This window comes from Rhinoraja longicauda, chromosome 41, assembly GCF_053455715.1.
Source record: "Rhinoraja longicauda isolate Sanriku21f chromosome 41, sRhiLon1.1, whole genome shotgun sequence".
NCBI lineage: Eukaryota > Metazoa > Chordata > Chondrichthyes > Rajiformes > Arhynchobatidae > Rhinoraja > Rhinoraja longicauda.
Genome location: NC_135993.1, coordinates 5,217,482 through 5,242,701, shown reverse-complemented (window position 1 = coordinate 5,242,701; position 25,220 = coordinate 5,217,482). Strand labels below are relative to the sequence as shown.

At 44.3% G+C, this 25,220-nt stretch overlaps 1 protein-coding gene and 1 pseudogene across 1 annotated transcript in view; one reads left to right on the top strand and one right to left on the bottom strand.

Moving 5' to 3' along the window:
- Positions 1-25,220, top strand: part of ap2s1 (adaptor related protein complex 2 subunit sigma 1) — a 50,142-nt gene that overhangs the window by 10,017 nt on the left and 14,905 nt on the right. Inside the window, exons 2-3 of the mRNA XM_078430857.1 lie at positions 11,290-11,439; positions 22,081-22,194. Of these exons, the coding sequence (XP_078286983.1) occupies positions 11,290-11,439; positions 22,081-22,194 (264 nt within the window). The remainder of the gene's footprint in view (positions 1-11,289; positions 11,440-22,080; positions 22,195-25,220) is intronic.
- On the bottom strand, positions 21,726-21,868 carry LOC144611895 (U6atac minor spliceosomal RNA; annotated as a pseudogene).

The following is a 25,220-nucleotide window of genomic DNA, read 5'->3' as shown; positions in this document are numbered from 1 at the left end:
AAGACTGTGAACAAAATATGATGCTATACTAGTCTGCATTTCTTAACCAACCATAGAGTAGACACAACAGGAACTTAGAAAGTTGTAACACTTTAGCGCAAATCTTACACCAGTCAATGTAAGAATGATCATGCCCCATTTAACCACAGCATCTTACTCGAGAACAGCCCTTGCAAAATAATCGCTGGTACCATTTTCATTTTTGTTACTTTAGATGGACAATCTACTGAATACGTTGGATGCTTGCGTGATATTGTTTAGATGTGGAGCTATTTCTCTGGAGCGACATTGTGATTTATTGCTTTTCTTTAAAATCTGAAACTGTTGAGGTCATAAAGTCATAAGTGATAGGAGCATAATTAGGCCATTCGGCCCATCAAGTCTACTCCGCTATTCAATCATGGCCGATCCATCTCTCACTCCTAATCCCATTCTCCTGCCTTCTCCCCATAATCCTTGACACCCGTACTAATCAAGAATCTATCTGTCTCTGCCTTAAAAACATCCACAGATTCACCACCCTCTGACTAAAGAAATTCCTCCTCATCTCCTTCTTAAAGGAATGTCTTTTAATTCTGAAGTTATGACCTCTGGTCCTAGACTCTCCCAGGCAAGGGATCGCTTGCAGGCTCCGATGGTAAGTCCATGGCCCAAAGTCAGTCTCGAGCAAGGTCGCCAGCTCCATGATGTTAGGCCGCAGAGCGACCGGAGATACGATCCGCAAAACAATCGCATCTCCGGCAAGGTAAGAGATTGAAAACAGTTTCCCTCGACCCCCTCCCCCACCCCCCACATAAAGCAAACCAGAGAACATTAACACATACTTTCTAAGCACACTAAAAATCACAAAAAAAGACTCCTCTTGGAGGCATAACCTCTGTTGGTCCGGCAAAACGGATAATTCGGCAAGGCTTTGGAACCAAGGGTGCCGGAAAATCATGAACCAAGCATAAGTCAGCAATGGGATGGATACTGTTCAGTTACCTGGAATTGAATATTCCCAACTACATTCAAGAAACCGAGCATCCTCTGTACATTTGCTTGACAAACATCCATGCATTGTCCTAAATATTTATTATTTTCATATTTATTTTCATATTTCAGATACAGCGCGGAAACAGGCCTTTTCGGCCCACCAAGTCCGCACCGCCCAGCGATCCCCGCACATTAACACTATCCTACACACACTAGGGACAATTTTTACATTTACCCAGTGAAATTAACCTACATACCTGTACGTCTTTGGAGTGTGGGAGGAAACCGAAGATCTCGGAGAAAACCCACGCAGGTCACGGGGAGAACGTACAAACTCCTTACAGTACAGCACCCGTAGTCAGGATCGAACCTGAGTCTCCGGCGCTGCATTCGCTGTAAAGCAGCAACTCTACCGTTGCGCCACCGTGCCGCCCCCAAATGTTCGTCCATGTCCACCAGAGCACCCCAGCACTATTATGCAACATGTACAAGATGCAACGTGGGCTCTCAGCTCATTTCTTTAACAGCACCTCACAGATTCATAATGTCCAGGATAATGCAGAGGCAGATGGGAGCACGGATGTTTCTGAGTCATACACCAGCTTTACTTTGAAATGGTGCTGTTCTTTCATTATTGCCCAGTCAAATTCCTGGAACTCGCCACCCAACTGCAGGGTGGGACCACTGTGGGAGCACAAGGGTTGCAGTAGTTTTCTTCTTCTTGCGTTTGAGGCAGCAGAAGTTATGAAGCTGCTTCTGCTTCTGCTGTCTCTGTTTGTTGCCGTTCGCCTGACTGAGGTCAGTTGACAGGACTCTCCACGGGGAGGTCGGCAACATGAGCACCCTTGCAGTAGTTAAAAAAGGCAGTTCACCTCCACCACCCTCTCAAGCAGCGAGAACTGCTGACCCTTCCAGAAAATTGGATATTCCACTATTTTTCATAGCGAATTAAAAACAGACAATTGAATTGTCACTTTCTGCAGGGCGTTATATATTTAGTTGAAAATGCAACCTTTTCAAAGGTAGAGAGCTCGAAGCAGTACCATGGGACCAATTAGATTGGTCTTCAAAGAGGCAGAGCGAGCATGAAGGGTTGAACAGTTTCCTTCATATTATTATCTTGGCTACTTAGAAGTGGCAGCACACAAGCAGATAGATTTTTACAGAAGGCACATGGTATTCTTACCTTCATCGGTCAGGGCATGAAGGTTCAGGAAGTCATGTTGCGGCCTTATTAAAACATTTTTGTGCCTCGTTTGGAGTATTGTGTGCAGTTCTGGTTGCCGCATTTGCAGGAAGGATATAGAGGCTTTGCAGAGGGTGCAGAAGAAGTTCGGCAGGATGCTGCCAGGATTAGAGGGTGTTGGCTATAAGGAAAGGTTAGACGAACATGCATTGTTTTTCTTTGGAGAGTCAGAGTCCGAGGGGAGACCTGGTAGAAGTTTATAAAGTTATAAGAGGCATAGATAGGGTGGACATTCAGAGCCTTTTCCCCAGTTTGGAAATATCAAATACTAGAGGGTGTGACTGCAAGATCAGAGGAAGAAAGTTAAAAGAGATGTGCAGAGCAAATTTTATACAAAGAATGGTGGGTGGTGGAAGAGACAGATAAGATGCTTTAGAGACAGATAAGATGATATTTAAGATGCTTTTAGTTAGACCCATGCATGGATATGCGGGGATCGGAGGAATATGGGTCACATTCAGGGAGAAGAGATTAATTTAATTTGGCATCATTTTCAGCACAGACATTGTGAGCTAAAAGGCCTAATCCTGTGCAGTACTATTGTATTTTTGTTATTTGTAGTCCCATTCATACATCTGATTATGGATAATCTTGGATTATCGTACATAATATCAGTGCCAAAAAACAGAAAGATCCATTATAGTGTCAATGAACCCTATTTTTTATCTCTTTTATCCCCCAACTTGCAACCAACACTATTCCGACTCTTTCCTCTCACACTCAACTTGCTATTCCTTAATTTATCAAACTCTTTTCATCCTTGTGTATAGTAAATTGTTAGCTAAAGCTGTCTTTAACAGAACAATGTTATTTTCTATAAAAACATTAGGTGTTTTTTAATGTAGTGTTGATAGGTTTTAATTATTGCAGATGGAATCATTTCAAATCGGTTTGTTGTGCTTGATCTACTTCAACCTCATTTGAAATTTACTATGATTAAATTTAAAATTTTGCAATGGATGTCGAGTCCTCAATGACCATCCAAATTTGATCAATTTCGTAAAGCAATTCTACACAGCATGTCTCGCCATTGAACATTAGGCTAGATAGGAAATGACCTAAAAAACAAAGAGCAGGAGGAATTCAGCGGATCAGGCAGCATCAGTGGAGGGACCATACTGCCTGAGTCACGAAGCTCCTCCAGCATTTTGTGTTTCATTCAAGATTCCAGCATCTGCTGTTTCTTGTGTCTCCAAATATTGACCTATTTTTTTCTGAAGATCTTTCCTCCATAGTTGCCAGCTCATTGTCTCTCAAAGATGTACAAGCAAATTCTACATCCACCCCATTTATTCACAAAATGCTGGAGTAACTCAGCAGGTCAGGCAGCATCTCTGGGGAGAAGGAATGGGTGACGTTTCGGGTCGAGACCCTTCTTCAGACTGATGTCAGGGGGGCGGGACAAAGGAAGGATATAGGTGGAGACAGGAAGATAGAGGGAGATCTGGGAAGAGGGAGGGGAAGAGAGGGCTCCAGAGATGCTGCCTGACCTGCTGAGTTACTCCAGCATTTTGTGAATAAATACCTTTGATTTGTACCAGCATCTGCAGTTATTTTCTTACACTACATCCACCCCATGATCTGCAAACTAGTAATCCATCAATTACTCCTTCCGCCACCTAGACAGTTTCCAACCGTCTCCTTGTCACATGTATATCCAGCTCCTTCCTTTGCCCACCTGAACACACGTTTATAATGAACAACTTCTTAACTCCACTAAGCTTTGTCCAATGTCCAGTAGTTTCATTATCACCATTGCTGATAAAGGTCTTTAGTTTAGTTTAGAGATACAGCGTGGAAACAGGCCCTGCATCCCACCGAGTCAGCGCCGACCAATGTTCACCCATTCACTATTTGTATGTTATCCCAGTTTCGCATCCTACACACTAGTGGTGATTTACAGAATCCAATTAACCTACAAATTTGCATGTCTTTGGAATGTGGGCGGAAACCGGAGCACCCGGAGTAAACCCTCACAGTCATAGGAAGAACATACAAGCTCCATACAGGCAGCAGCCGTAGTCAGAATCAAACTCGGGTCTCTGGCGCTGTGAGGCAGCAACTCTACCGCTGTGCCACCATGCCAACCCAGGTCATTTAAATAAATCTAGAATGAAACTATGTTTAAATTTTATAATTGTGATAGATTCAAATTCATTTATCCGGCAACTATGCTACTGTGCCCCACTTCATCCAATAAAATTGAAAGATTTTAAATGGAATGAGCTGGGCCTTCCATTGCCCGGTGCGGCTCGGCCGCTGGACTTAACAGTGCCCGGTGCGGCTCGGTCGCGGGGCCTTCCATCGCCCGCGGGGCCTTCCATCGCCCGGTGCGGCTTGGCCGCTGGTCTTAACAGTGCCCGGTGCGGCTCGGCCGCGGGGCCTTCCATCGCCCGGCTTGGCCACGGGACGTTTCAGCACCCGGTGCGGCTCGGCCGCGGGGCCTTCAGTCGCCCGGCTCGGCCGCGGGATGTTTCAGCGCCCGGTGCGGCTCGGCCGCGGGGACTCCCATCCCCTTGCGGGGACTGTGCGGGTCGGTCGGGGACGGGCTGTCTGTCCGTGGGCATGGGGAAGAGAGTGGAAGTTTTGTTGCCTCCATCACAGTGAGGGGGTGTTTGGAGTCGCTGTGATGGACGTTTGTGTTGGGGTCGTGTGTCTTGTGTTCTTTTTTTTTGTGTGACTGCTATGTAATTTCATTCGGTACCTTGGTGCCGAATGACAAATAAAGCTCTGTATCCTGTATCTGTATCCTGTATCCTCTGCCATAACAACTTGTGGAGGTGTGTAAAAGACATTTGGACTGTTACGTAGATGGGGAAGGATGAGAGGGATATGAGCAAATGTTACTATCCCAGATAGACATCTTACTTGGGCTGAAGGGCCCTTATCTGTGCTGTTTAGCTCAATAACTGTGAGCATCCAAGTTGATGCAGTCCCATATATACTATCAACTTAGTAGGGGTCTGCATCACAAAGAGGATGTTGTGCAGGTCTCCAACTTAGGTCAGTAATGGTGCAAGGAAGATCTGGGCAGATATGATATGAACCCCAAATTTGAAGTGTGAAATGATGTTAAATTCACCATCCCACTTTAAGAATAATACTTTATTTTGGCAATTATTGGTATCATAATATTTTTTAAATAAAATAATTTAAGTATCATAAATGGTATGATCCGTCCCAGGGTTGTTTGTTAGGATATTGTTGCTTTTTCCTGAGGATTTCCTAACTTGAAACAGAATTTTCCCACCCAGCATTACCAAGCACCAGTCTCATTAGAGACTCAATCAGTATTGTGTCCTGTGCCCCTGAGTAAGCAGACAGGACTTCCTGACCAATGCCCAACATTTCATGGAGCCTCCCGAATGGAAAGAAGACTTAGCAAAAATAGAATCTGTTTTAATTTAAATATGCAGCTATTTTTGCAAAATAACATTAGACTCCATTTCAATCAGTGTTGAATTAACGGTGGCGCAGCGGTCGAGCTACTGCCTTGCAGCGCCTCAGACCCATGTATGATCCTGACTACGGGTGCTGTCTGTACGGAGTTTGTACGTTCTCCCCGTGACCTGCGTGGGTTTTCTCCGAGAACTTCGGTTTCCTCCCATACTCCAAAGGTGTACAGATTTGTAGGTTAATTGGCTTGGTCTGAGGGTAAAAATGTCCCTAGTGTGTGTAGGATGGTGTAAGTGTACGGGGATCGCTGGTCGTTGTGGACTTGGTGTACCAAAGGGTCTGTTTCCGCGCTGTATCTCTTGTAAAACAAATTCACGATAATAAAGTATATCAGTTGATGACAATAACCCAATTGTGCTTTAATTGGATGCCATCGGTGCTGAGTTACACAAGATCCAAATGAACGATTCATGATTTGCCAAGTCCAATATATTTAGCAATAATATGAACAGTTGAAATCTGAAATAAATAGTTTGGGTTATTTTAGAGATACAGAGTGGAAACTGGCCCTTCGGCCCAACACGCCTGCGCCAACCAACAATCACCCCTCCACCAGTTCTATCCTACACAACAGGGAAGTGTGAGGTGTTGCATTTTGGGATGTCTAACAAGGGCAGGACCTACACAGTGAATGGTAGGCCTCTGAGGAGTGTTGCAGAACAGAAGGATCTAGGAATGCAGGTGCATGGTTCCTTGAAGGTCAAGTCGTAGGTAGATGAGGTGGTCAAAAAGCCTTTTGGCACATTGACCTTCATCAGTCAGAGTATTGAGTATAGAAGTTGGGAGGTCATGTTGCAGTTGTATAAGGCGTTGGTGAGACCGCATTTAGAATATTGTGTTCAGTTTCCGTGTTATAAGATAATGTCAAGCTTGAAAGGGTTCAGCAAAGATTTACGAGGATGTTACCAGGACTAGAGGGTGTGAGCTATAGGGAGAGGTTGAGTAGGCTGGGTCTCTATTCCTTGGAGCGCAGGAGGATGAGGGGTGATCTTACAGAGGTATATAAAATCATGAGAAGAATAGATCGGGATGATGCACAGAGTCTCTTGCCCAGAGTAGGGGAATCAAGGACCAGATACATAGGTTCAAGGTAAAGGAGAAAAGATTTAATAGGAATCTGAGGGGTAACTTTTTCACATAAAGGGTGGTGGGTGTATGGAACGAGGAGGTAGTTGAGACAATAGACAATAGACAATAGGTGCAGGAGTAGGCCATTCAGCCCTTCGAGCCAGCACCGCCATTCAATGCGATCATGGCTGATCACTCTCAATCAGTACCCCGTTCCTGCCTTCTCCCCATACCCCCTCACTCCGCTATCCTTAAGAGCTCTATCCAGCTCTCTCTTGAAAGCATCCAACGAACTGGCCTCCACTGCCTTCTGAGGCAGAGAATTCCACACCTTCACCACTCTCTGACTGAAAAGGTTCTTCTTCATCTCCGTTCTAAATGGCCTACCCCTTATTCTTAAACTGTGGTCCCTTGTTCTGGACTCCCCCAACATTGGGAACATGTTTCCTGCCTCTAATGTGTCCAATCCCCTAATTATCTTATATGTTTCAATAAGATCCCCCCTCATCCTTCTAAATTCCAGTGTATACAAGCCCAATCGCTCCAGCCTTTCAACATACGACAGTCCCGCCATTCCGGGAATTAACCTAGTGAGGCAGGTACTTTTGCAACATTTCAAAAACATTTAGAAAGATATATAGATAGGACTGGTTTGGAGGGATATGGGCCAAATGCAGGCAAGTGGGACAAGTGGAGCTGGGACTTGTTGGTCGGTGTGGGCAAGTTGGGCTGAAAGGCCTGTTTCCAATCTGTGAGACTCTACGTCTCTAAAATAATATGATTGTCCTTGGTGTACAGCCTGGAATGGAACACTGAGTTAAAGGATGCTTTCTAGCTCAGACTGCTATACATTTGAGAAAGCTGATGAAAGAAAGTGTATTATTTTAATCTGAATTGAACTTTTCTTGCATTGTGACTAAACCACCCAATCATTTATATAATTATTCTAATTACAGATATGCAAATTACACTTGGATGCAATTGAGCTCAAACAAAGTGACATCTTAAATAAAGAGCTCAAATCTAATTCCATTTGAGAAAATAAGTAATGATAGTGTTCAGACATGAATTATCTGTACCGTTACATTAATTGGGCACCAAAGTCTGGACTCCCACAAAGTTTGTTTGGGTGCAATTCAACCTTAGTATGTTGAATGGAGTTTAAATATTGAAATCTTTTCTCCCTAACTTGTTATTAATGGCTAAAAATGTGCAAATGTTTCTCAAATGATAAAATATAGAATACAAGTCATTCAAAAAAATGTAAATACTTGTAACAATAGAAGTAGAAGTTGTAATTTTCCCTCCACTGAAACAAAGAGAGGAAGAGTTGACCCCATTTTAGTTTAGTTTAGTTTAGAGTTACAGCGCGGAAACAGGCCCTTCAGCCCACAGAGTCCGCACCGACCAGCGATCCCCGCACATTAACACTATCCTACACACACTAGGGACAATTTTACATTTTATACCAAGCCAATTAACCAACAAACAAACCTGTACGTCTCCGGAGTGTGGGAGGAAACCGGAGATATTGGAGAAAACCCACGCAGGTCTCGGGGAGAACGTACAAACTCCGTACAGACAGCACCCGTAGTCGGGATGGAACCCGGGCCCCTGGTGCTTGTAAGGCAGTAGATCTGCCGCTGCATCAGCGTTCCATCATACTTCCAGTTAACCCCCGAGAATCTCATGGCGAGATAAGAATGGAAAATGCTGTAATTACTCAGCAAGTCAAGCAGCATCGATGATGAGAGAAACTAAGTTAATGTTTTGGATGGATGATCTTTCATCCAAACTTTGTAATTTGGTGGGATGTTGTTCTACAAACGACAGGAAGTGCCGAAAAGTAACAGGATGCGAACATTAGAATGATGCAATCTTTTTCTGCAGTTTTATTTTTTCTCTCCCTTCCTGTAATTCAGCTTTCATTGGCTCCTCTTTCTTCCCCTTCTCCTGCCATATAATTACCGCTCGATTTCAGCCAGCACCACCATCTGTGTCATTTATTCTCACCTCAAAAATCTTCTCTTTGTTCTCTGCTCCTCCCCCATTTCTCTGGAACAGAAAATTTGCTTTATTTCTAACTTTTCCAAGTTACCAACCTGAAACATGAACTCTCATTCTCTCTCCCTCTGCAGACGCTGCTTAACCTGTGAAGTATTTCCAGCGTTTCTTTAAATTAGAGTTTCACCAAAAAAAGGATGACATTTGAAAGACTAGTAGAAATATTAGGATACAAGGAACTGCAAGTGCTGGTTTACAGAGGAAAGGACACAAAGTGCTGGAGTAATGCAGCAGATCAGGCAGCATCTCTGGAGAACATGGATAGGTGACGTTTCACAGAGTGCTGGAGTAACTCAGCGGGTTATGCGGCATCTGTGGAGAACATGGATAGGTGACGTTTCACAGAGTGCTGGAGTAACTCAGCGGGTTATGCAGCATCTGTGGAGAACATGGATAGGTGACGTTTCACAGAGTGCTGGAGTAACTCAGCGGGTCATGCAGCATCTGTGGAGAACATGGATAGGTGACGTTTCACAGAGTGCTGGAGTAACTCAGCGGATCAGGCAGCATCTCTGGAGAACATGGATAGGTGACGTTTCACAGAGTGCTGGAGTAACTCAGCGGGTCATGCAGCATCTCTGGAGAACATGGATAGGTGACGTTTCAGTTCGGGACCCTTCTTTGGCCAGATTTAATAGGGAAGATTTAATAAGAACCTGAGGGGCAACTTTTTCACACAGAGGGTGGTGGGTATATGGAATAAGCTGCCAAGAGGAGGTAGCTGAGGTAGGTACTATAAGAACTTTTAAAAGGAAGTCTTTATTTGGACAGGTACATGAATAGGAAAGATTTAGAGATATATATATGGGGCAAAAATGGGCAGGTGGTTGAGATATGCGTACGAAGGAACTGCAGATGCTGGTTGAAACCGAAGATAGACACAAAAAGCTGGAGTAACTCAGCGGGACAGGCAGCATCTCTGGAGAGAAGGAATGGGTGACGTTTTGGGTCGAGACCCTTTCAAACCACCTGCCCCACCGTATGGTTAAAGCTTTGAATTAATTCCCTGGTGTCGACCCTCTTTCTCAAAATGGTTTCCAGATGTGGAATCCACATTCCAGCTCAACTTGTTATTCTCACACTTATAACGGTGGAGTGCATTTAATAGTAAGGACACAAATAGCTTGGCAAAGGAACCTTTTTTTCGCAGCAGTACACTTGCACCAAGATGCATTTGAGTGAAGGGGAGAATAAAGGTGACTGTGATATTTTGGAATGTTTTTTATACCTAAATGGAGTTTTTTTGGTCTATAAACTGTTATTTAATTGTACCAGGTAATTAAAATTAAATCTTCTATTGCTTGAGGAAAAGAAGGTTGGGTGTATCCTTTATAAGCCTGTAATCACTGAGTCGGATGACCTGCCCCCACTTCCATCAGGAAACCACAGACCTTTTCATAGTGACATGTCTAAGTTACGGTGAACCCCACCTTCTTAGAAAGCGTTCTAAAGAAAGCATCCAAGGATAACCACGGAATGTAGCAGTCACTGCAATGGTCCATCAAGTTAGCTGAGATCATTGTGGTCTCACCAAGAAGAAAGGTCATTCCCGATTATAGGTTCTGATCACCATCCAGTGACTCCTATTGCAAAGTGCACATGTGTGGATTTTGGGTGAGGTTGGGGCGGGGTGGGGGGGGGGGTGGGGGGGGACGACAGGTGTGGAGACTAAAGAAACTGTAGATGCTGAAAAAACAAATTGGTGGACGAACTAAGCAAAAAGCATGAATAAGCTTGTTTGTGGTGGAAATGTTTGCTGTCCGAATTCATACTTGAAGATATTGTCATTTAGATTTCCTGGAGGAACACTGTACAACTGTACAATCTTTAGTCTGAAGAAGTGCCCCGACCCAAAATGTGCCCTAAGGTCATAGAGTCTTACAGCATGGTAACAGGCCCTTCGGCCCAACTTGACCACACCGGCCAACATGTTCCATCAACACTAGTCCCACCTGCCTGCATTTGGCCCATATCCCTCTAAACCTGTCCAATCCATGTATTTGTCTAAATGTTTCTTAAACATTGCAATAGTCCCTGCTTCAACTACCTCCTCTGGCAGCTCGATCCATACATCCACCACCCTCTAAGAGCCAAGTTGCCTATTAAATCTTGCCCCTCTCACCTTAAACATCTGTCCTCTTGTTTCTAATTGCCCTACCCTGGGTAAACGACTGTGCATTCACCCTCTCGGTTCCCCACATGATTTTATACACCTCTATAACATCACCCCTAAGACTTGTGCGCTCCAAGGAAGAAAGTCCTAAAACTAAAGTAATTCACAAACTATTCATAACATTTTGAAACATTTCCTCTAATTTGCGCGATGCAAAAATCGCAGTTGTAAAAGGCAAGATATTAATCAGTTAATTCATTTTGGTGTTGTTGATTAAGAGAGATTGCAACAAAACATTCTTGTGGGACACACAAATAAAACAGAAAAACGCCGCAGCGTCTTCATTTATTTCCTTTTCTCTTTTCAGATCCGTTTCATCCTTATTCAGAACCGTGCTGGGAAAACCCGTTTGGCTAAGTGGTATATGCAGTTTGACGACGATGAAAAGCAGAAGCTCATCGAGGAGGTTCACGCTGTTGTGACTGTTCGTGACGCTAAACATACCAACTTTGTGGAGGTACAATAATGACTGCAGTCCTGAGTTTGCAATGGTCAGGCAGGCATGGTAGTGCGGCGGTAAAGTTGCTGCTTTACAGCGCTTGCAGCGGCGGAGACCCGGGTTCGATCCCGACCACGGGTGCTGTCTGTACAGAGTTTGTACGTACTCCCCGTGACCGCCTGGGTTTTCTCTGAGATCTTCGCTTTGCTCCCACAGTCCAAAGACGTACAGGCTTGTAGGTTAACTGGCTTGGTATAAGTGTAAATTGTCCCTAGTGTGTGCAGGATAGTGTTAGCGTGCGGGGTTCATTGGTCGGTGCAGACTCGGTGGGCCGAAGGGCCTGTTTCCGCGCTGTATCTCTGAAACTAAAACAAAAATAGTATGAAATTCTCCACCTGCATAGATAAAATTGGTGTTATGCTTGCATCCATTACATTATATCCCTTACATTATCAGACACGTGAACATTTATATACAGACGTGCATGTGTCGTCAATATATTTTGACTAAGATGATGATAAATAGATTTAATATTTTGTTTAGATCTCTGGCACCTATGTTGAAATACATGTACATAAATATCTTAGACACAAAATGCTGGAGACACTCAGCGGGTCAGGTAACATCTCTGGAGAAAAGGAATTAGATAGGAGTTAGAGCTCTAGGGGCTAGCGGAATCAAGGGATATGGGGAGAAAGCAGGCACGGGTGACTGATTGTGGATGATCAGCCATGATGACAATGAATGGTGGTGCTGGCTCGAAGGGCCAAATGGCCTCCTCCTGCACCTATTTTCTATGTTTCTATGAATAGAATGAAGAAGGGTCTCAACCTGAAACGTCAGCTATTCTATTTCTCCAGAGATGCTGCCTGACCCCCCCTGAGTTACTCCAGAACTTTCTATCTAGCTTGGTCTAAACCCGCATCTGCAGTTCCTGCTTATACATAAATATCATAATCAGAAAATGCTGGAGTAACTCAGCAGGTCAGGCAGCATCTCGGGAGAGAAGGAATGGGTGACGTTTCAGGTCGAGACCCTTCTTCAGACTTCAGTCGGGTCTCGACCTGAAACGTCACCCATTCCTTCTCTCCCGAGATGCTGCCTGACCTGCTGAGTTACTCCAGCATTTTGTGAATAAATACCTTCGATTTGTACCAGCATCTGCAGTTATTTTCTTATAACATCATAATCAGCCTCACTTGCAACACCCGCAATTGTGAAATATACCCCACAGACACCCAAGTGATTATCATTAAGCACCTCTGGTAAAGCACTCAACATAGTTTATTGAGAAGAGCAGACAAGGAAGAATCTGGAGGATTATCACGTTGAAATTGAGGTGGGCAGGTGGGAGTACGTTTGCTTTGTGTTTTCTTCCACTCGATTTTCCTGCCTTTGCCCAAACATTGAGCGGCTGAAACTCCAACATATAAAGGAAAGAATCATTCCATATTTTCTTTTGGCAATGCCATCAAACTAAAGATTGGCAAACCTTAACATAGCTTGCGTTGATACATTTCGTCTCGGGACCTTGTATGATAAAACTCTAATCATCGCTGTGGTATAGGAAACATGTAGATAATGTTTTACAAAAGATAATCTTTTCAGCCTCTTGGCCGCGGATAATGAAACGATTTAAAAACATAGGGAAGAAAACTGCAGAAGCTGGTTTAAATCGAAGGTAGACACAAAATGCTGGAGTAATTCAACGGGTCAGGCAGCATCTCTGGAGAGAAGGAATGGTGACGTTTCGGGTCGAGACCCTTCTTCAGTATCTTTGTCTTTCTTATCTATCTCTGTCCTGCCCCCTCCCCTGACATCAGTCTGAACAAGGGTCTCCACCCGAAACGTCACCCATTCCTTCTCTCCAGAGATGCTGCCTGACCCGCTGAGTTACTGCAGCACTTTGTGACTACCTTCAATTTAAAAACATTGCAGAATTAAGTAGCAGTCATGCAGATCACCAATCTCTGACTAATATATAGTGTATAAAGTATAAATTCTGAGTATTATTGCTGGGGGACAAAAAGCCTCCATTTGTGTTCTGTATAGGGCTTACCAAAATAAATGGTAGGCATGCCAAAGTTATAACAGCATTGATCATATATCAGCATCGCAAGCTTGAACCATTGCCAGCCGGCCATGCTTCTACAGATGTTTTTGTCAAAAGGGTAATTCCATTAACTCTGCTGTTGTTAGCCTGAATTCAATAATAAATTACTAACTTTAGCTGGGATTCTTAAGGACCTGCCTCTTACAGGGCATCCTCTAAGGTTTAAGGTTCCCCCTATGTAGAGTTATAGAATCATAGAGTGATACACTGTGGATACAGGCCCTTCGGCCCAACGTGCCCACACAGGCCAACATGTCCCTCCTGCTTGCGTTTGGTCCATATCCCTCTTAAACCCGTCCTATCCATGTATCTGTCTACCTGTTTCTTAAATGTTGGGATAGTCCCTGCCTCAACCACCTCCTCTGGCAGCTTGCTCCATACACCCACCACCCTTTGTGTGGAAAGGTTACCCCTCAGATTCCTATTAAATCATTTCCCCTTCACCTTAGACCACGATTTACCTACTCTGGGCAAGAGACTCTGTGCATCTACCCGATCTATTCCTCTCATGAAGTAGTACAAGTTGAACCAGGCCATTACTGACTAAAATCACCCCAGTGAAGAAAAGCAATCAATTTGCTTTAGATTTGAAGCTTATTTTTTAACCCAATTTACTTTGTTCTTATCCTGCAGGCATGGTCCTTGGATAGCTTATTCATTGGGTTATCATTCAAATGCTTGGCGTGATCGTGCAATATATGACAAGCTATTCCTTCAAATCCTTTCCTCGCACAAAATTTAACAGTGAACCCTCTTTAGCAAGACTCTCATATTGTAAAAGATAGACATGTTTCCTGAGCACTTCCTAAGCACATCCCCGATTTAGCAAATTGTGCAGAAAATGTCTACTGATCCCACATGCAAGAGGCATCATGTTTTAGCGCCATTTCCAATCCACGCTCTAGGTATTATGAGCGGTGCCCGTTCCAGGTGAGCCCCAGGCTGCTGCGAACTTCCAGCCGTCGCCTTCCCTCGTACCTGCGAACCAGCGTCCCTCTCCTCACCCATCAACCTTTGTGCCCCGGGCTTCCAACCAACCCTGGCCCCTTGGGCGCTTGAGTCAAGTGTAACACCTCCATTTGTTGCCACAGCTGAGATCAACTAATGAGCAGCAAACCTTTTTAGGGTTACTTAATAGCAGACAGTGGACTGTTATTAAGGGGTTGGACACGTTAGAGGCAGGAAACATGTTCCCAATGTTGGGGGAGTCCAGAACAAGGGGCCACAGTTTAAGAATAAGGGATAGGCCATTTAGAACTGAGCTGAGGAAAGACTTTTTCAGACAGAGAGTTGTGAATCTGTGGAATTCTCTGCCTCAGAAGGCAGTGGAGACCAATTCTCTGAACGCATTCAAGAGAGAGCTAGATAGAGCTCTTAAGGATAGCGGAGTCAGGGGGTATGGGGAGAAGGCAGGAACGGGGTACTGATTGAGAATGATCAACCATGATCACATTGAATGGCGGTGCTGGCTCGAAGGGCCGAATGGCCTCCTCCTGCACCTATTGTCTATTGTCTATTGTCATCAACAAAGGGGAAAAGAAACGCAGTTTACACAGTTGGCAAATACTACTGAGCATTTAAGCAGAAAATCATTAGTTCACACAAGGGCCATCCGTTGGAATGGGAGAATTAACATTCCAACTTATTTTAGGGTTCCCTAAATCAGTGCTTTTTAAACTCATTCACCCTTGAGTCTTTATCACAAAATTTCATTCACCCTCGACTAAATTCTCTTATGGTTTTTTGGGTAATTTTCGTCTTATTTTCCCTTGTGTATAATTTTATATATATTAAGTCATTCACCCTTCATGCACCCCTCTAGTTTCATTCACCCTTGGGTGAACCATTCACCAGTTTAAGAAGCACTGCCCAACATTGATGCATTGGCACATTATAATGGAAATGGCTGACCAAATAGCCCTGGTGCCAAGGCTGATAGTCTGTCGTTTAAAAGTGGAGACCAACATCCAGAAAAACTACCCCTCGGACTGTAATATCTGCCCGTCCACAGTCTTGGTTGGAAATGTTTCAAATCAATGACGCTGATGTATGAAGAATGCTGGTTTAACTCTGTGGAGACATACCTAACATATAACATGATTGCCTTTGGGTCATTAGTTTCACACACTGCTCCAATTAGCCCTGTGCTGCCTTGCTGTTAGTTCACCATTTTGTCTACTCCATAGATGCTAGATGTGCTTTATTAATCCTTTTGTACTGGCAGTTTTTTTAAATCCATTTTATAAAAGCATACGCTACAGTTTGTACTGTAGTACAAGTAAGCTAAACACAGTATGAGAGGTGCATTGAGATCCACTTTTGCTAAAAAAAAAAAGTATCTGCTATTTTCTCTCCTCTTGGAGATAGGATTTATGCTGGGCATTCAGAAGCCTACAATTAGCCAGCTCAAGTGTCTTCCAATATGTGATTTTACCTAGTCCGTGCTATTAGAAAGCACTCGTATCATTAACTAGAACTAAAAGGTGAGGCACCTCGAATCTATGGAACTAAATACCGCACCAGATGGTAAACAAATCAAGAATACCCCAGCTCTTTGTCATCTGGGGAATATAGCTGATTTATATCATCCAGGGTCTCCTATCTATGTTCCAAAATAAGCGCTAATCCTTTTACCCGATAATTTATGTATCTCAAATGACTGATATTAATGTTTTGTAGTGTTCTCATTAAAGCTAAATCCATCAAAAACTACTAAAACAGCCACTTTAAACCCATTAATTCAAAACAAATATATATCCTGGTCATCTATGGATAATGGTGAAGTCAACAATTATGGTTTTCATTTCAGACTCTACATGACAGGTTTCAAGGCATGAGTAATGCGAGTAACACAACAAGTAGCAGATATATGAGATTTTCACGGGTTCAATCCTGTTGTAGCTTTGGCAGCTTAGTTCTTAAATTTGACTACTTTTTACTCCAGAATTTAGAGCGGCACAGTGGCGCAGCGGTAGCGTTGCTGCATTCAAGAGAGAGCTAGATAGGGCTCTGAAGGATAGCGGAGTCAGGGGGTATGGGGAGAAGGCAGGAACGGGGTACTGATTGAGAATGATCAGCCATTATCACATTGAATGGTGGTGCTGGCTCGAAGGGTCGAATGGCCTCCTCCTGCACCTATTGTCTATTGCCTCACAGCGCCAGAGACCCAGATTCGATCCAAACTACGGATGCTATCTGTACAGAGTTTGTATGTTCTCCCTGTGACCGCGTGGGTTTCCTCAGGGTGCTCCAGTTTCCTTCTACATTCCAAAGACATGCAGGTTTGTAGGTCAATTGGCCTCTGTAAATCGCCCTTCATGTGTAGGATGTGAAACTTGGATAACACAAGCAGTGTGAGCGGGTGATTGTTGGGCGGCGCTAACTCGGTGGTCCAAGGGGCCTGCTTCCACGCTGTATCTAAACGAAACGAAACTGAAGTATGAAACTACCAGACTAGCAAACAATGTTGGGGGAGTCCAGAACCAGGGGCCACAGTTTAAGAATAAAGGGGAGGCCATTTAAAACTGAGGTGAGAAAAAACCTTTTCACCCAGAGAGTTGTTAATGTTTGGAAATCTCTGCCACGGAAGGCAGTGAATTCCAAAAAATTAGGAATGGAGGCCAATTCACTGGATGAATTTGAAAGAGAGTTAGATAGAGCTCTAGGGGCTAGCGGAATCAAGGGATATGGGGAGAAAGCAGGCACAGGTTACTGATTGTGGATGATCAACCATGACCACAATGAATGGCGGTGCTGGCTCGAAGGGCCAAATGGCCTCCTCCTGCACCTATTTTCTATGTTTCTATAAGTCCGCTAGTTCACTTTAGAGAAGGAAAGCTGCTGACCTCACTAGGTCTGGGTAACTCTGTGACTGCTTACTCCTAGCAAAATAATTTACTATTAGTTGTCCTCTGGGGCAATTGAGATTCAAAGGATCAGCAGTGGACATTAAATGCTGTCTTTGTCAGCAACACTCATATCCAGATTTTTAAAGATATTTTTCAATTGAAGTCATTCCAAGTGGTCCTGATAGGTGTGCCAACCTGCCGATAGTATGTCTGAGCAAAATAACTGGTAAAACAGCTGCTCTGCCATCTTGGAGTACAAGGTATCTCAGCTGCACGGAGGCAGAGAGGAGAGCTCTTCAGCGGGTCGTCCATAGACCTCAGAGGACCATCGGAACACAGCTACCAGCCTTGGAGGGCATCTACAACACACGATGCCTCAGAAAAGCCACCAGCATCCACAAAGACTCCTCACACCCCTGCAACAGTCTGTTCGAACTTCTACCATCGGGCAGACGATACAAGGCCTTCTACGCCCGCTCCTCCAGACTCAGGAACAGCTTCATCCCCAGGGCCATAGCTGCTATGAACCGGTCCTACTGAGCCGGATGGTCACATTGCACAGTGAACCGGCACAGATCTACTTGCACTTTATTCTGTTTTAAAACTGTTCTAATTTGTTTCATTGGGTTGTTTAAATTAATACTGACTAGCTAATTAATTTATTGCATCGTATGGGAGGCGCATTCCCAATCTCGTTGTACCATTGTACAATGACAATAAAGATATATTGTATTGTATTGTAATGTATTGTTAGACTGGAAATGAGCTCCCTAAATATCCAAGCAACAGAGCTGAGCCAAACATATCGAGGGTGGGCAATAATTTAAAAAAAAGAATTGAACTAAAGGACTGCCGACCTTAAGATCAGACAAGATGAAAAAATTGAAAGGTCTGTCTAAAAACAAAAGCTAGTTGATGCACAATAGACAATAGGTGCAGGAGTAGGCCATTCGGCCCTTCGAGCCAGCACCACCATTCAACAGATTAGCTTTCCCTCACTTCATCCTTCTGCTGTGAAACTAGGTTTGGCTCAGCACATTTCTGTACAATTCATAGAATGTTTAGATTTTCACACTGCATTGAATCAGTGTTTTGGCAGCAAGTCTTTTCTTATTATGCCAGTAACATAATTTGTATTCCTTCCTGTCCTAAAGCTCTCAATGGGATACCTGTTCCAAGGATAGTAATTGCACGTTGGTACATTGCCCAAGTGGCTATTAACAGTGAATGCCAATATTCAACTGTGAGGTCAGTGTCCCTGCTTAGCTACCACGAATATGCTTCTGGGAGGTATAACTGTAGTTATCAGGGTTGGTTGTCCTGTCCAATTCCCTCTAGATATACCCACATTAGTGATATTGTGTAGCAATCCTATTATTGCCTAGCTCGGATCCACAAATGACAGTTAAACAAAGAGCAAACCCACATCCATTCTGTCTTCTGGCAATAAGTCAAACTCGTTAAGGCAGCTAGACAACCAGGTCACTGGCATCATAAGTTCATACGCCATAGGAGCAGAATTAGGCCATTCAGCCCATCGCGTCTACTCCACCATTCAATCATGACGACGTATCTTTCCCTCTCAACTCCATTCCCCTACCTTCTCACCATAAGCTTTGACACCCACAGTATGAAAAAGCTGAACAACCGCCCTTCCACCGACTCCATTTGCACCTCACGCTGCCTCGGCAAGGCCTCCAACATAATCAAGGACGAGTCGAACCCCAGCCGCTCCCTCTTCTCCCATCGGACAAAAGGTATAGTGTGAAAACACACACCTCCAGATTCAGGGACAATTTCTTCAAAACTTATCAGGCAACAGAACCATCCTACCAACTAGAGAGCAGTCCTGAGCTACTATCTACCTAATTGGAAATCTTTGATCGGACTTTACTTGCACTAAACGTTATTCACGTTACTCCCTTTATCATGTATCTGTACACTGTGGATAGCACATACATTGTCTTTCTGCTGACTGGTTAGCACGCAGTGAAAGCTTTTCATTGTACCTCGCTCGGTACACGTGACAATAAACTAAACACAAACTCAAATTGTAAAGAATACCAGCAAGAAAGGTTTTACAACCCTGCACCCTGAATGGTGATTTCCAGATTGCACTAGGTCACATTGTCGTTCACTATTACTGTTACCACCTCCAACCCTTGACATAAGGGGGTTTTCCCTCCTCCCGTCCCTTTCCACATGCATGATCATTTAGCCGATCGACACAGGGCACTGACAGTTTCCTTGTCTGCCTTAACATATGACTGGGCGAGGAGAATAGAGTAGAGAACGGAGCTGCTGGCACAGACTTGGGACTGGCTGGCTGCTAATGAATCATCAAGGAAATGCTTAATGCTCTTTGGACTCCAGAAACTGATTCAGCAAAGAGGGGAAAAAAACCCACATAATGCTCCAGATGGAGAGGAATGACATGGATTGTGGATCTGACCTGGTTTTTTTCTATCACATATTGTGCACGGTTAAACAGGAATCAGAAGTCAGAAAGCTGATGGCATAGTGCAGCATTGTACCATCTGGTCCAATTCTGAGGCATCTGGATGGACCCAGAAACAAATTGGGTTCAGTTGCCTCCATGGGTATTCTTCCCCAAGGCAGCAGATGAGACCCCCCAAGGTGGGCTTTAGTGCCCCTGGGCTACAAAGGGAAGAATCAGCTGCTGAATGAAGTACAAAACTGCATGCTTTAGGGGTAAGGATAGAATCAATTATAATGTCTGCCATAAAGCCCTCATGGATTTCGTCTCCTTCACCCCTGCTTAAATTCCCTTTTCAAGGAGAGGAGGGGAGAGACTATCACCTCTTTCTACCTCGTATTTTCTTATATTTCTGACGATGTAGAAAGAAGGCATTTGGCCCATTGATCTCTGCTGGCTTTAGACTTTAGAGATACAGCGCAGAAATTGGCCCTTCGGCCCACCAAGTCCGCACTAACCAGCGATCCCTGCACATTAACGCTATCCTACACACACCAGGGACAATTTAACGCTATCCTACACACACCAGGGGCAATTTACATTTGTACCAAGCCAAATAACCTAGTAACCTGTACGTCTTTGGAGTGTGGGAGGAAACCGAAGATCACAGAGAAAAGTCACGAGTCACTGCAAGTGATGTAAGGCTGCAACTCGAGAGATGCAATGTGGTGACAGGCCCTTCAACCCAAGCTGACCAGCAATCGCCCCGTACACCTACACTATCCTACACACTAAGGACAATTTACAATTTTTACCGAAGCCAATTAATCTACAAACCTGCACGTTTTTGGAGTGTGGGAGGAAACCGGAGAAATGCCACGCCGTCACAGGGAGGACGTCCAATCTCCATACAGGCAGCACCCGTAGTCAGGATCGAACCTGGGTCTCCGGCGCGGTAAGCCGGCAGCTCTACCGCTGTATAAGAAAATAACTGCAGATGCTGGTACAAATCGATTTATTCACAAAATGCTGGAGTAACTCAGCAGGTCAGGCAGCATCTCGGGAGAGAAGGAATGGGTGACGTTTCGGGTCGAGACCCTTCTTCAGACTGAAGAAGGGTCTCGACCCGAAACGTCACCCATTCCTTCTCTCCCGAGATGCTACGTGACCCGCTGAGTTACTCCAGCATTGTGTGTCTACCAACATTCTGGTAAACCTTTCCTGCCCCATCTCTAAAGCTTCCACATCATTCCTATAATGGGAATGAGCAGACCTGCAGCCAATACTCCAAACTGCGTCCTCGCTGAAGTTTAATAAAGCTGCAACGTGTCTTCCTGACTCTTACACTCAATGCCCTGATTGATGAAGGCAAACATACCATATGTCTTCTTTACCATTCTATCTACTTTTGTTGCCAGTTTCAGACAGATATGGACTTGGACCTCAGAATCCCTCGGAACAGCCTTATTTGATGTCCGTGTACACACACAGAAGATAAAAATATTTGACTCTAAAGGGTGAAGAAATGCTGCAAATGCTTAACAGGCCATGTGGAGTTCATGGGGGGGGGAGGGGGGGGGAGACTGTTATCATTTAGGGTGGAAGACCTTTGTTTGGAAGGTCTTTAATCTGAAACATTAACTCCATAAATGCTGGATGACTGCTGAGTATTTACAGCATTTTACCTCTGAGTCTGCAAGCGATCCCCACACATTAACACCACCCTACACACACCAGGGACAATTTTACATTTATACCAAGCCAATTAACCTACAAGCCTGTACGTTTTTGGAGTGTGGGAGGAAATCAATGTTCTCGGAGAAAACCCACGCAGGTCTCGGGGGGAACGTACGTACTCTGTACAGACAGCACCCGTAGTCGGGATCGAACCCGGGTCTCTGGCGCTGTAAGGTAGTAGCTCTACCGCTGCGCCACCGGGTTACTCTAATTTGATGGCAATGCCTTAACCATTTGTGTGTTGTAAGGCCACTCGGGCCCCTTCCATCCTTATCAAGGGGAGTGCTAACCTTCTCTCCTTTTATACAAAATGAAATATTGGTTCATAAAATCCAATTCTTTTTTAAGTTCCTTCAGAGAGGAAACGCTCCTTGTCTACTTATAAAGGAAAGAAGTTTCACCTTTATATAGCATCTTTCACATTCCTTTTAGTGTGTCCTGCAGAGCCCATGAGGTATTTCAAAGTGTATTCACAGTTCACCAGACTTTATTTTCTTTGATGAGTTCTTCTACTCCATTTGCAGTTTCGAAACTTCAAGATAATCTACCGACGCTACGCTGGGCTCTACTTCTGTATTTGCGTGGATGTCAATGACAACAATCTGGTCTATCTGGAAGCTATCCACAATTTTGTGGAGGTAAGAGGCAATTTTGTGGTTGGAGAATGTTCACTTAACTTCTGAAGTACAATATCTATAATTTTTACCTTAACTAGGGGATGCCATACTTCCAAGTAGTCTTTAATTGAGCTACCAATGTCTTATCTCAAAAGGTTCACGGAAGAAAGAATGACCTATTTTTAAGAGAAAGAATATGTCGGTAAACTGTCAAGAACACGTAGACGATTTACGAGGATGTTGCTGGGAAGGCATGAGCTACAGGGAGAGGTTGGGCAGGCTAGTACTTTATTCTTTGGAGTGCAGGAGGCTGAGGGGTGATCTTATAGAGGTGTATAAGACCACGAGGGGGATAAATAGGGTGCATGCACCAACTCTTTTGGTGGAGGTAGGGGAATCAAAAAACAGAGGTCATAGGTTTAGTGGCAAGATTTAATGGGAAACTGAGGGCAACATTTTCACCGTAGTGGGTATTTGGAGCGAGCTGCAAGAGGAGGTAGTTGAGGCAGGTACTAAAACAATTTTTTTAGTATGGTTAGGGTATGGTTAGGAAAGACTTGGAGAGATATGGGCCAAACGCAGGCAAATGGGACTAGCTTACATGGGGCATCTTGGGTGGCATGGATGAGTTGGGCTTGTTTCTGTGCTGTATGACTATGAATATCATGTAGTATTGTTATTGCTATCAAGATATTAGTTTGGTGGAGGGAAAGGTTCTGAAAGCTTCAGAATCATTTGAATGAATGAATGAATGAATGAATAGGTTTATTGGCCAAGTATGTGCAGACACAAGGAATGTGCCTTGGTGCTCCGCTCACAAATGACAACACAAACATACAGTTTAACAATTAAGAATAAAGCATAAACACATCAAAACAATAAGGATACACCATTACGGTCTAAACATGTGGGTGAAAATAAACCAGAGCAAAAAAGAGACTTTGGTTGTTGAGTAGAACTATCACTCGTGGGAAAAAAAGCTGTTTTTATGTCTGGCTGTGGCTGCTTTGACAGTCCGGAGTCGCTTTCCAGAGGGAAGTGCTTCAAAGAGTTTGGAGCCTTGCAATTGCTTTGAAGTGGGAAGGAATAGTATCATGAAGACACAAGAGACTCCAGATGCTGGGATCTTGAACAAAGAACGGCGTGCTGGAGAAACCAGGCGGGTCAGGCAGCAGAGGTTTGAGAGAATGGACTGATGATGGGTTGGGATTGTCCTTGAGGAGGTGTATCATGTGTATGTGTATGCATCCACTGCTGGGCTCCAGGATAACAAAGCAAGCAACCTGCCTTTACTCATTACGCAAGCTTGTATATGAAGACCTATCCATATTCTCCAGAGACGCTTCAGGAAGAACTGCAGATGCTGGTTTAAATCAAGGACAGACACAAAATGGTGGCATACCTCAATGGGTCAGACCGTCTGAAGAAGGGCCTCTGCCAGAAACGTCACCTATTCTTTTTCTCCAGAGATGCTGCCTGACCCCCTGAGTTGCTCCAGCACTTTGTGCCCTTTCGTATATGAAGGTAGACTGGAGTAACTCAGCGGGTCAGGCAGCATCTCTGGAGAGAAGGAATGGGTAACGTTTCGGGTCGAGACCCATCTTCAGACGGTCTGAAGAAGGGTCTCGACCCGAAACATCACATTCCATTTCTGCAGAGATGCTGCCTTCGTATATGAAGGGTGGCCACTTGAATGGGGTGACAGAAAAGCTACAGATTGGGTAGGAAGCCTGTGCAAACAATGAATTTATACAAAAGGCTTCTAATTTCCGAGGAAGTTTGTAATTGCATGCTTCCTCCCTTTTAGTAATTGTGCTTGTGTCTCAAGTGGCAGACGGGATGTCACCAAGGTTCGGCTTTTGAGACAAATCAGCAATATCACTTATGTAAAACAAAGGGTGGTGGGTGTATAAAACGAACTGCCGCAGGAGGTAGTTGAGGCAGGGACTATCGCAACATTTAAGAAACATTTAGACAGGCACATGGATAGGACAGGTTTAGAGGGATATTGGCCAAATGCAGGCAGATGGGATTGGTGTAGATGGGGCAACTACAACAGCCTGACCGCGGGAGAAGACGGCAGGGAAAAGAAAAGACATTCTGGCCTTCCATCACAGTGAGGAGGTGACTGAAGAAGACTCACTGTGATGGATGTTTCTTTTTGTATGATTGTGTGTGTTATTGCTTATTTTTATTGCTCTTGTTGTTCGACTGTGGGTAATCCTTCATTTCACTGCACATTTGTGTGTATGTGACAAATAAACTTGACTTGACTTGATGTTGGTCGGTGTGGGCTAGTTGGGCTGAAGGACTTGTTTCCATGCTGTATGATTCTACGACCCTAGCTGTGCCCTGCTTGAGCTAACTAAAACAACACAGAGCATTTTAAACCTGTGTAATTTTTTCTATCATCTTAAAGAAAGTGATATCCTACTTCTGCCCCACGCCTTGCAGCTAAAGATGCCAACTCACAATGGGATACATTTTCAAAGATAGCAGTAAGGCAACAGTAACATTTTTTTAGTGGGTTTCTAGGTAAGGCGATTCTCCTGTTCTCAGTTTATCCAGTGGAAGTTAGTTAATTAAAATGGAAGCTCTCACCAGGTGAGCCGTGCAAGATTGGACCCTGCGGCCGGCCAAGAACGAAGACCGGGAAGAACGAGAAAGGCCCAGCCGCCTTGCACTTCTCTCTTTGTCTTTCCAAACGGCACCAAAATATGGCGACTGTGCATTTGTGGGCTGTGCAAAAAAGTTTCACCGTGTTGTGCATCTATGACAATAAAAGAAGCATTGAACTATTGGGTGCAGCGGTAGAGTTGCTGCCTTACAGCGAATGCAGCGCCGGAGACCCGGGTTCCATCCCGACTACGGGTGCTGTCTGTACGGAGTTTGTACGTTCTCCCCGTGACCTGCATGGGTTTTCTCCGAGATTTTCGGTTTCCTCCCACCCTCCAAAGACATACAGGTTTGTAGGTTATTTGGCTTGGTAAATGTAAAAATGATCCCTAGTGGGTATAGGATAATGTTAATGTGCGGGGATCGCTGGT